The sequence below is a fragment of the Symphodus melops genome (assembly GCF_947650265.1).
Source record: "Symphodus melops genome assembly, chromosome: 7".
NCBI lineage: Eukaryota > Metazoa > Chordata > Actinopteri > Labriformes > Labridae > Symphodus > Symphodus melops.
Genome location: NC_136697.1, coordinates 18,569,889 through 18,582,587, shown reverse-complemented (window position 1 = coordinate 18,582,587; position 12,699 = coordinate 18,569,889). Strand labels below are relative to the sequence as shown.

The 12,699-nt window shown below is 39.7% G+C and overlaps 1 protein-coding gene across 1 annotated transcript; it reads left to right on the top strand.

The window, feature by feature from the left end:
• Positions 1–934: 934 nt before the first annotated feature.
• Positions 935–12,062, top strand: prkacbb (protein kinase, cAMP-dependent, catalytic, beta b). The gene is made up of 10 exons (XM_079347440.1): positions 935–1,347; positions 5,407–5,468; positions 5,908–6,036; positions 6,245–6,343; positions 6,424–6,506; positions 7,160–7,286; positions 7,375–7,470; positions 7,712–7,834; positions 7,938–8,102; positions 10,580–12,062. Exons 1-10 carry the CDS (start codon positions 1,302–1,304, stop codon positions 10,703–10,705), a joined length of 1,056 nt encoding a protein of 351 aa, XP_079203566.1. The 5' UTR covers positions 935–1,301; the 3' UTR covers positions 10,706–12,062.
• Positions 12,063–12,699: the final 637 nt, after the last annotated feature.

Here is a 12,699-nt window from a genome sequence, read left to right as displayed (position 1 = left end):
AATGATTTAAAATAAAACGATTTAAAAAAACACTTCAGAAGGATATTCATTGTTATTTACACTTGAGTGTATGGTCTTACATAGGCCTATTAGAAAATACACGTTAATCTCTGTCATTGACATAAACACTATCTAAATACTTAATCTAATTAAAAGGTTGAAATGTTATCAATATATTGCCCCCCTACATTCCTTCAAAAATCTTAAATACTATATGACCACAGCAGCAGTCATTACACCAAAAATAGGTGAAGTTATTCCAATGAACAGCAGTGTTAGTCAGGATAAGGACAAACTTTATTGATGTGTGAAATTTGGTTGCTCCAAAAACAACAACAATCCTGAATCCTGAATTTCCCTCGGGATCAATAAAGTATCTATCTATCTATCTATCTATCTATCTATCTATCTATCTATCTATCTATCTATCTATCTATCTATCTATCTATCTATCAACAACAACAAAACAAACAGGAAAACAGGGAAACTGCACCAATAGCAAACAAGTTTTAAAAAACAGCTAGGAGCAAGTTTACATTAGTTAAATAAAGGGAGAAAAAATACAGTAGCATTAAATAATACTAGGCATAAACACGATGTACACTTTGAGTCGTGGAAAAACAGATCAGATTAAGAACACTCAAGTGTGCTGCATTAACGAAAGTAATGATGACACTATACAGAGAGTCATGAGGCGGTGATGCTGTTAAACAGTGTGACTGCAGGTTGAATAAATGACCTGTACAAAGTTCAAATCAAACATAGAAACAGGTTAGCATCAAGTAGAGTCAACAAACAATTGTACTAATGTCATTATCTCTCCGTGTGTCATTGTGATCTTCCAGTAAAACAACGCGGAAGAGAGTCAAGTCTGTTATCTTTTACATCTCTCACCGTGCCGTGAGGGATAGTTGGAGAAGGAGGAGGAGGGGGGGAGGAGGAGAAGAAGGAGGGGAGGAGGGGGGGAGCAGCAGACTAGTTAGAAACAGAAGTGACCGCTAGCTCCATGTCAACCATATAGACATTACTGAACTAGCTCGAGCGGAAATCTCGACAGGGACGAAGGAGAGGTGGAAGACGGATAGGGGAGAGAGAGTAAGGGGGGTCGGTTGGTGGTTGGAAGGGACACTTGTTGTTTTGGGGGGGTTTTTTCCTCGTGAGTGAGTTTCACATTATAGGTTATTTTAATTTGGGTTTTAAACTCCCCTATATTTTGAAGGAGCTAGGGGATATTAGCGGTAGGAAGGTTTTTTTTTTTTTTAGCTAGCAGCCACCGCCATCTCCTCCTGTGAGTCGGAGCCATGGGGAACGCTGCCACGGCCAAGAAGGGCAACGAGCTGGAGAGCGGTGAGTTTGTTACCTCTATTTATGTTGTCTTTTTTTTGTTGTTGTTTTTTTTCGACGCGTACAAAAAGGTTCTTTGACGTGGACAGCTTAGCATGTTATTACACTTAAACTGAGCAAACCGCAAGCTAACAGTAAAACAGGGGAGGGCCGTGTCCATCCGTCATGTACGTACAGCCATCTCACGAGCGCTGCAAACAAACAAAAAAAACCTCATAGTAATATATCGTGTTTGGGGTTTTATGTGCCATGTTTTAACACAAAATACGAGCAAAAGTCACAGCTAAATTGGCAAGTTGTAAGAAGACCCATTGAATGTGGCAGTTTTCTTTGCTGCAGGGAGGAAGGGGAGAACTATCTATTAAAGCCATTATACGGCAATGCTAAGATCGATACATTCACAATGTTGACACTGCAACTCCTTACAGGCTGTTTGTGTGCCAACTGGAGCACAAGGAGGATCAAGCTTGATGATCACATAGTTAGCATGCTAACTTTAGCTGTGAGGAGGGGGGGGGATTAGCCCTCAGAAGGCCCCTGTCATTTCATTGCCTTTTGATGGTGCTAGCAGCTCAGGCCTGTACAAACAAGAGTTACTTAGCCGTGGCGTTGAGACGCTTCCCCATCTAAAGCCTTAGATAATAGCTCAAAACACCCAGGCTAGCATCACATCATCATCATCATCATCTCCTGTGTGCTGTCATCCTTCACTTACGTTATATTTGAGTTACTGCTTTGCTAAGCTGCAGCTTCAGTGAGGATAGCTTAGCTGTGTCATACACAAACTTTGTCCTGATGATGTTAAAATTGTAGCTAGAAGCCACAAACTCATGTGTTATTGTTTTAAATAGCCTATTTTTTACCAGAAGGCCCTGTGGGACTGTTTCTGCCTCAGGCTTCTCTGCCATATTTTATTCCTGGCTCCATAAACACAGCTCTCTGCACTGCAACTGTGACCAAATATGGAGAAGAAATGACAAATGCTTACTTTCCATTCATAAAACTGAGACCTATTACTGCCTTCCCGGCATTTGCACACAATCACATAAACACACTTGGATTCAGTGCCTTGGTTTTATTTCGAGCATGGCTGTGACAAAGGTGCATCAAGGCTCACTTCTCACACTCAGCATGTCATTGACTAGAGCAGCTTGTCATCAGACCTTCGTCAGAGGATAAGGGGTATTACAAGCTTTGAAAGGTTTGACGTAACTAGGACTAGGCCAGTGTTACTTTGCACTCATATGCTTTGATGTGCGCAGCTTATCGTCATTGAGCACCTCCTCAGATAAAACGTATGCATGGCTGTAAACATTAAAACTTTTTAGTATTTTCTGCAGAATTAATTGCATTTCTCTGAGACCTATAATTAGCCCCTTCAGTGCTTAAATTTGAACTGCTTCATGCATTTTTAAAAACTTCAGCACGGACAAAGAACAGTCTGTTTAAAGTAGCGTCACTTAATGATGCACTGATTATGCTGTCTGAGATTTATTGACCCGTTGAGAGAGAACAGGCACCAGAGTGAGCAGTGCCAACCAGACACGCTCAGGTGGACAGAGATGATCAGATCAGCAGTTGCAATACTGGCAGGCATTTCTTTTCAGTGTTACTATGATCCCTAGATCCTGCACCTTGGCAAACTGCTAAACCTGTTTAAGCTGACACTGTGCCCTGAGCTGCAGATCTGTCTCAACTGTAGCAGCTCCGGCTACATGACCTGGTTACCTGCGGAGCTGTATATACACCAGACTACATGTGTTTACTGTATATAGCTGCCTCCAGCTGGGACAGTTGGAAGAGTGTCAGTGCAGTCGAGCCTGCACGGGGAGTTTCAGCAGCTACCGTCATGACATGTTAATCTCACTGTGCCGATGTTTTCTATATGATTTCAACAGCAAAAACAGTGAAACTTGGTGGAGGAATGAAGTATAAGACATGAACCCCATTTAATTTAACCTTGATTTGACTCATTTACCTTCAGCTAAGTAACAGTATGTCAGACTGCTAAAGTACTAGCGATGTATACATTTCTCTCTTGTGAACACACAGTTTTGGTGAACATTAATTATAATAAGCAGTATGTTACTTCAGCTGTGGCTGTTAATAATAGCAAACATGTACAGTGTGTTCATAAAATAAAAAAGTGATATATGTAGAATACGTCCTGTTAGGACTTAGATAAAACATGATGATGATTCCAGGCACAGCGTTTCCTCTCGTACTTTAGCACATCATAAAAGGTGTAGCTATCCACTAGGTGGGTTTTTATATTTCATGCAAGTACAATTTTCTTTGTTTTACAGTTTGTTTGTTTTTTTTCAATCTAAAAGTGTTCAACGTGAGAAACCCTTGATTGATTGATTTATTGTGTAGTGAAGAAGTTTTACATTCAATGGTTCCAGTATCTGACATGTAAAGTTTCTGTTTTTTTCTCCTATTTACATCAATATATAATAAATGTCCAATAATTGGCAGCCATGAGAAGATGTAATCTTCTCATGGCTGCCAATTATTGATATTTTATTTTATGTAAAGCAAATACGCTTTTTAGACAAAGCACAATTCATTTTGAACAAGTAACATCAAAAATCCATCCATGTTTGTGTCCAGTTAAGTTTGAATAAACTGACATACCAACAGTTCAGATTGTGAGGTGCGCGCAGCCTTTGACATGGGTTTGATTTGGATCACAGTGAAATAAAATCCTAATGTGTCGGAATAAAAATCCTAACGTGAGATGAAAAGACTGAGAATCTTTCCTTATTTGACCAAACAGTTTGAATTAGTTCAATTTTATAGACATAATATGCAGTGAAGTCGTGCTCTTACTATTAACCAATAAAATGAGTGTTTGTTAATCTATAATGAAAATGGCTGAGAGGCAGAAACTAGGGCTTAAACATGACCAATTAAGTGATTAAAAAATCCTTTAGTGTGAACTTTTATGAAATGCAGCTTTGTTTTTCTCAAATCAACACTCATTATTTCAGAGACATTTCTGCAAAAAAAGTTGTTCAAGTTCAGTTGCAGTAAACGCCCTGAGTGTCACTCCGGTCCTAAGCTGTCAAAGTTGATTCTGAAAGTTTTGTCCTCTAGTGCGTGGCCTAATCTTCTCTATCTGACCTAATATGCACGACTGAACGTCTGCTGCCTATCGTTTTGGTTCACACGTTCATGGAATACCACAGTCTTGAATTCCTCCAGTTAACATCGACCCTGTTTTTCATTCCTGTCTCTTTTTGTGTTCGCCACACTTGCTTCATGCTTGTTGACGTGTTACACTTGTTGCTATGTACATGAACTCTATATTTCTCTCTGTCTCCTCTTCCGTATCATCCCATCCATGTGGGTGGTTGTTCCTGCAAAACCTTGGTGATCAATAGAGACTTTTGGTATGCCCATTCCTCCGAGTGATGACCACAATGGCAGAGCAGCATTGGTCTCCGTGTGACAACTTTTCTAGATGTGCTTGCTTTGATTGTGTGCTTTGATAATAAGTCCATGTTTCTGTTATCCACATTCTCTCAATCTGGATTTCCCATACATTGGTTTGTCTTTGCTTACCATTTTTACACTGTGTTTAATAGCCTTTCCCCAACTTGTACTCAGTGATGCACAAGATGCTAAGAGCAACTTCCCCTGTAATTCTGAATGTCGTCTTTCCCCTTCCCTTTTGAATAAGGCTACTGAATAACAGAAGCAAACGTACCGAGTCTCTTGGCATGCATCACTAGTCTGCCTGTCTTGGATGTTGTTGTCTTGTGTTTGTGCTTTGTCTCATCTTTAGAACAAAGTTTGTGATACTTTTAGCCACCGATTTGATTTAACATCCAGATGAGAGTTGACTGTCCCCGGTTTCTTCTCCCTTTACTGAACACTTTTAATTTCCATTTCCCACCTGTCTCCCCTTCCCTCTTCTAGTACCAAAGCATTTGGATTTTATTTAACAGTTATTTCTAAAACCCAAATGTTGTTTTTTTCTATATATACATATTAAGAGTTAAGTGTGTGTCAGCAGATGAGCTGGAAGCTAACTCTTCTCTTTCTTTGCTCTTTTAGTAAAAGAGTTTCTAGCAAAAGCCAAAGAAGATTTCTTACGGAAATGGGAATGCCCACCACAGGTAGGAGGAATGATGAGCCTGCGGTTTTTAAATGCCTGGAGAATAATTCATAAATCACCTTTATGGCAGCAAATATCATGAGCTTGAAGGAAAACGCTCTTTTCTGCATCACTTGTTTATAGATGCTGCTCAGATTTGATCCTGCATAGTCCCCTCTTTCCTTCCTCTCTTAACTTAAAACAAAGTGTTTGATAATTGCCTTTGAGGGATATGTTAATATATAAGTAAGATATTGGCCGATATATCTGTATCAGATTTTTTTTTTTCTACTGCCAAAATCACTCATCGATATTGGCCCCAAAACTGTCACAAAACAGAGTACACATGTTAATACTAATATACCTGATGGACTTTTTCCAATGACATTGGTGCACTGTAATGAAAATAGATCATTTTTGCTAGATGCACTAAACAGGCTAATACTGTTGTTGTTTTTCAGAGTACAACGTGCCTCGATGACTTTGACAGATTAAAGACCTTGGGTACGGGCTCATTTGGCAGAGTCATGCTGGTGAAACACAAAGCAACAGAGCAATACTTTGCCATGAAAATACTCGACAAGCAGAAGGTCAGTGGAAGCATGTATGGAGAGAAAGTGTTACACGTCTAACTATTACACTCCAATCTCCCTTAGAAAAAGCAAAACAAAAAGGAGGAAATCAGAACTTGTTAGAGAAAAAAAAAAAGAAGAACTCCCTCTCCGTGTCTTCTGTTGCTGTAGATCCTGCTGGTTGGGTTTCTCTGACAAGTTTGTCTTATCTCTTTTTATCTGGCAGGTGGTGAAACTCAAGCAAATAGAACACACGTTAAATGAGAAGAGGATATTACAGGCCGTGAGCTTCCCCTTCCTCGTCAAGCTCGAGTATGCTTTTAAGGTACGGGGTTCTTCTACTTCTCAAAGAGGTGTACTGTAGTCATGGAAGTTCTTAATTCAGTGTCTTTCTACTTTCTGTAGGACAACTCCAATTTGTACATGGTGATGGAGTACGTTCCAGGTGGAGAGATGTTCTCACACCTTAGACGAATTGGAAGGTTCAGGTGAGTATACTGAAGACGTCCGCTCATCTCAGCCAGGGTCCCAAATGTCCCTCCTTTGACTCATCGCCCCAAGGTGGCAGCTAGATTGAAAAACATTCCAACCGTGCATGTTTCTCATCATCCAAAGTAATACATTGAGGTTTTGTTTTTATTAAATTGGTTTCAGTACGTCTATGTGAGTTCGTTAGGTAACATCTTCCATTGGATCAGATCCCGCATTAAAGTCCGGATCCTTTTTTATCAGATCAGGAAAGTGAGAAATAAAAAATAAAATAAAAAAAGGCTTGCCTTTATTTTGATATGGTAGTATCTCTGAAACTCTCTGGAGCCGTCCCTGTATAACAACATAAAACAAAAATGTATCTGTGAATATTACATTTACTTCAATCTCCAAAAAAAAAAAAAGTATCTCTCGATTGAGTCTCGACAAAGAAGAACATCTGACATTCATGTTATTTTATAAAGCAGACTGTTCATTGAAGTAGCTGTGTGTGCATCACTGTCTGCTCCTGAGACACGTGTTGTAAGTGAATAGGGGATTGTCCACTGTATCTTCAGTGTTTGGATGTCATGCAGCACAGTAGTGCACATAGAAAAATAACCAATGCACTTCTGAGGTTCGTGTGTGAACACACTTTTTTTTCCTCCTGCAGTGAACCACACGCACGGTTTTATGCTGCCCAAATAGTGCTGACATTTGAGTACCTCCATTCACTAGATCTCATATACAGAGATCTGAAACCTGAGAACCTCCTCATCGACCATCACGGCTACATTCAGGTGAGCCAGGACACAAAAACGGACTCTTGAATGCTGCTCGCTCTTTTACTTTGCTCATCTATAGTTTATAAGCGCTCCTGTTTCCTAGGTGACAGACTTCGGATTTGCCAAGCGTGTAAAAGGCAGGACCTGGACGTTGTGTGGGACACCGGAGTACTTGGCACCAGAAATCATTCTCAGCAAAGTATGTAGAATTAATTTAAACGTTTAAACAGAAATTTTCGATGCAAGTTCACTTCTCTCTCTGGACTGAACCCTACAAGTGACTTAAAATCTGTTGGTCCACTTTTCTTTTGCCTTGCTTTTTGCAAGTAAATGTTCATGTGATTAGGATTTTTTTTGCAAAATGACAGAAGGCTAGGGCACGCTTCTGATGACTATGACTAGTTCTCCCTCTTTATTTATGATGTCTTGGATGTTCTTAGGGCTATAACAAAGCTGTGGACTGGTGGGCCCTCGGCGTCCTCATCTATGAAATGGCAGCTGGCTACCCTCCATTCTTCGCAGATCAGCCTATTCAGATCTACGAGAAGATCGTGTCTGGGAAGGTGAGATGTCGCTGGTTTTGGGGAATTTCTACAAGAAGAAAAAAAAAACTATTTACTGAGAGTGTACCAAACAAAACAAAATGTGTCTCTTCTTCTCTTCCAGGTACGATTCCCCTCCCACTTCAGCTCTGACTTGAAGGACCTTTTGAGAAACCTGCTCCAGGTGGATCTGACCAAACGTTACGGCAACCTGAAAAACGGAGTCAACGACATCAAGGGCCACAAATGGTTCGCCACGACAGACTGGATCGCAATCTACGAGAGAAAGGCAAGACATCAAACGCACGCTCACCAAAACAAGCAAATTAGATATTGATTTGTTGAAAATGTATTATTTGAAAGGTTAAAATCCCAGCTTTCCTGTGTGCCGTCTGTTTGCAGCTGTACGGTTTGTTTGTTTTTTTCATACTTTGAAATCACTCTGCTTCACCAGCTGGGAGCTATCAGTGCCACATGCAATTTTGCAGGGTGACAATGTTAATGAAGCTCTTCGATTAATCAAAGTAGATATTTAACCCCGACTTGAACCTCATTGATCTGTTCATTCTGTTCGACCTCATTATTATACAGTCACACTATTGCAGCTGTAAATCTGACCCAACCAGCTGTGTTTTGTTTTAATAATAAATTAGACTTGTATAGCGCTTTTTAAAAAAAAAAAAAAAAATTAACTGAAATGACACTTAAATAATGAGCTCTGATTACATTTAATATCTCTGTCCTTCCCCGGTTTAGGGATGATCTGCATTTTGTGATTTGAAAAAAAAAAAGGGAAAAGGAAACATTTATTCCTTTCAGCTGTGATCCATGTTTAAATCCAGGAGTTGTGGTTTGATTTATTTTAAGGAGGGGGGGGAGAGAGAGAGTTGATGTAGTTTTTGCATGATGAAAGTTTTTTGCGTTCGGCTTCTAAAGACACCCTTTCCCTCCCTGCTGACTGAATGTTTTATTATTCTGTCTTTATGACAACTTATTTCACAAAGTACTGCTGTGGCTCAGTTGGTGGAGTCGTTCGTCTCTCAACAGGAAGGTTGGGGGTTCGATCCCCAGCTCCTGCAGCCACATCTCCTGTGTGTCCTTGGGCAAGACACCTAACCCTGAATTGCTCTCGCTACGTAGTGCGATGGGGATTACCCCCCTTTACATACAGTAGCAACCTCTGACATCAGTGTGTGACATCATGGCGAGGTGTGACATGTGGCGCTTTGAGTCGCCAGGAGACTAGAAAAGCACTTTACAAGCATTTACCAAGTCCATTTAAAGTAATTCAAAACCCCTCAATACATCTCATCAAGAAAAGTAGTTTACAAGTTGGTCCCAGCAGAAGACTACAGCACTGTTCCTATGCCAACACATGCCAGTTCAGTATCTTTCCACTTACATGACCTCTTCTCTGGCACCTCAAACATCGGGTGTTTAGTAAATACAGAGTGAAGGAAGGTGGACTGACAACTCTGAAGAAAAAGCAGAAAGCAGACTTACATTTGTGTCCGCCTCAAAGAACAACATGCTCTGCAGTAGAGATTCTTCTGTGTTGTAAAATGAAACATGCGCTGCACACCGACATGAGCGTGACATCTACTGACAGCGGCCTGATGGCGTCAGGAGAAGAGAGGGAGCTCGAATGCTCGGCAGTTGATGCATCGTAGCCAATCACTGCAGAGAGGCCAGTGTGAAATCATCTGTAGGTTTTAGTTTTTTAAATGTTTAAGAGATCAAAATGTTAAAACTAGAAATACTTAGGGATACGTTTATCTGATGAAAAAATATTCTATCTTTAAATATAGGAGGAGGTGTCAGTTTAAAGTTGCACAAAAATCTCCAAAATATTGACTTCTAGGATTCCCAAACCCCACAGCAAACTGAAGTGTATTATTATTTTTAGGGTAGAGCTGGTGTTCCATAGTACATATGTGTCTCTGAATAATGCATTATTATAAGTTCCAAAGAACTGCACATTCTTGTTATAACAGTGGCACTGATTGATGGTTAATCCTAATTGTTGAGGTGAGATCGGTGGTGTTATTTAGCATCAGCTAATATATAAATCTTTGAGGTATTAAAATCCACTTTCCTTCTGGCCCATGTTTTCTTACATGTGCCAAACAAAAGCCCCGTTATTAGTTTCCTTGAGAAGCGTGTGTTCTGCTTAGGATGAACTAGTGTGTTCAAAGTGGGCGTCTGAATCAAGTGTTGAGTTGAGTTTTTTTGAATGGTGACTCTTTAAATTGGGATTAAAAGCTTGCTGTCAACAAGAGGGGGGCAGACTTGATAATGGTTAAATGGGGATTTAGACACTCTCTGACATGCAGTCTTCTTTCAAAGTAATTAAGGCTGTTGCACTTGTTTGAACAAACTAATGAAGGACTTTGCGTTGGGAGGACTTAAGTCCCCCGTTGTCTATGTGACCTTAACAAATAGCTGCTGAAGTGTGCCTGATGGTCGTTGTTGGAAAGTTTCAGAAATACTTGGACTCAGTGAATCTCAATCTTCGTATTCTGTCAAGCACTGTTATTAATGCGTACTGACCCCTCAAGCTGTCAGAGTTCATTGTGTTTTGGCATTATTCATACCTTCCCTCACTTTTAGACTTTTCCTTTTTTTTTAAGTGCAGGTGCGGTGCCGTCCTTTCGGAGAGATGTAATTGCCTTTCCCTTGTCCATCGTCGATGTTCTTGTGATTGGCAGGGCAGACGTCGATACACATCCTGCCCACTTTCAACGTGTAACTCTCTTGTACTTGCAGGTTGAAGCCCCGTTCATACCAAAGTGCAGAGGCCCAGGGGACACCAGCAACTTCGACGACTACGAAGAGGAGGAAGTCCGCGTGTCGGTGACAGAAAAGTGCACGAAGGAGTTTGCAGAGTTTTAGGGTGTGAGAACATGGATATATCAGGGAAATAAAGGGATCTTTGCACTCTTCTAAAGACTTTGGATGGAGCAGAGACCATCGTTTTTCAGATCTACAAAGTCCCTTCATTCCACAAGGCTGAATGAGGTCTCCACGATCCTTTGGGTGCCGATAACCTCTCACTGTCACGTCACGTACACCTGCGTATTAAAGCAGACACATCACTTTCTTTCTTCTTTTTTTTTTTTTGTACCTATTCAACGTTTTCATTTTATTTTATTTTTTACTTAAAAGCAGTTAGTCTTGGATGTTGTTACCCCTTTTTAAAAATGTGATATTTTTTAAATTTGAGAGAAAACTCAGACAATGGCCAATAGCAGTCCACATATTGTACCTGACATGTCTATGGCAGTCACACAGACGCCCATGTGTGGGTTGTTTACTGTTCACTTCGGTCGCCAGTTTGTATTTAGCTGTCTGTTACAGATCTTCATCACTTTGGCTTTTGTAAAACTCTGGCCAGCTTTCGGAGGTAGCATCAGCCCTATGTGCATATGTCTGCTTCGTCTGATGTTACAAACGCGTTGAGTGTTGAAAGAATGACCAAATAGGGAAACATAAGAAGGGAGGTTTTATCTAACATGCTTTTTACCCAGAAATGAAATTGTCAGACCCTCAACAGAAGCACCCAGTTACTGTCGACTTAGTATTCTGGCCAAGGCTCAGAAAGTGACATACCGTGTTAACCTGGGAAGAAGAAATCATGTTGTTTGTTTGATCCTTTTGGGGTCTGTTAGTGACATGTACAATGTTTTCATTTGTATTATTATTTTTGTTGCTGTGTCTAAAACTACAGTCATGTCGTCCCTTACTGGGTCTGCTTATAAAGACCTTTACTTATTTGTCTGTTGAAAAATGTGACTCTCGTACCTGGTAAAGAGAGTGAGCTAAAATCCTCTTTAGGGTTTTTATTGAGTTAATGAAAAGCCAAGTTACTCATTGTGGATTCTGTTTTGGCTTTTGCCTCAACATTGTTCCGACAACCTGAAAAAAATCATGTATTAAATCAAGGATGTTTTGAAATGTTGCAAAACAGGAATTCAACACTTAATATTGAACATAATATCCCTGTCATCAGTCCCCATCGGATTTTATGTTTTATTCTTATCAAAGAATGCAGATTTGATTTGCGACTTATAGGTATGCATATTTGAAAACTTGATTTCAAGGTACAGTTTTCCTCACAATACACTGGCTCAAATGAAGACTGCTCCTTTGTATCACATTTAACATTGTTATTGTTAAACTCATTACATCATACGTATGTTTTTATTTATACACATTAGAGATGCTAATAAATTTTATTTTTAAAAGTGTTGAGGATGTTTCTTCTTGCGATGCGTCACATCTTGTTCTATCGTTCAGAGATTGATTAGTCATGCCTGAGTTTCAACCATGCATAGTAGTCCAAAGTATATTTTTTTATTTAACCAGGTAATTAACCCATTGAGATCAAGATCTCTTTCACAATGGTGACCTGGCCCAAGAGGGCAGCAGCACACGTCATGATTAAAACAGTTTACAAACAATATGTTATGAATACTGATCTTCATGGTAGGCTTCTTTTTAATTAAGAAAGATAGATAGATAGATACTTTATTGATCCCGAGGGAAATTCAAGGCATCCAGTAGCAGTATACAGACAGACAGGACACAAGACATTAGGTACAATTTTTTTTTTGATTTTTTTTTTTTTTGACTTAAACATCATTACAGGTACATTTCGACAGAGAAAGGCCTTGAAATTCAGAATTGTAACATAAATGTGTCAGACAATAATTTTCAAGTTAATAAAAAAGGGTCACTTAACTGGAAAAAGTTGGAGATTTGCATCAATCAATTGACCAATTATTATCAAAAGTTCACATCAAAGAGTATCCTGCTGAGTCTACAACAAAAATAAAGTAAGGTAAGTACTGGATCATATTTTATTTTTTAGTAAATTAATGTGGGTC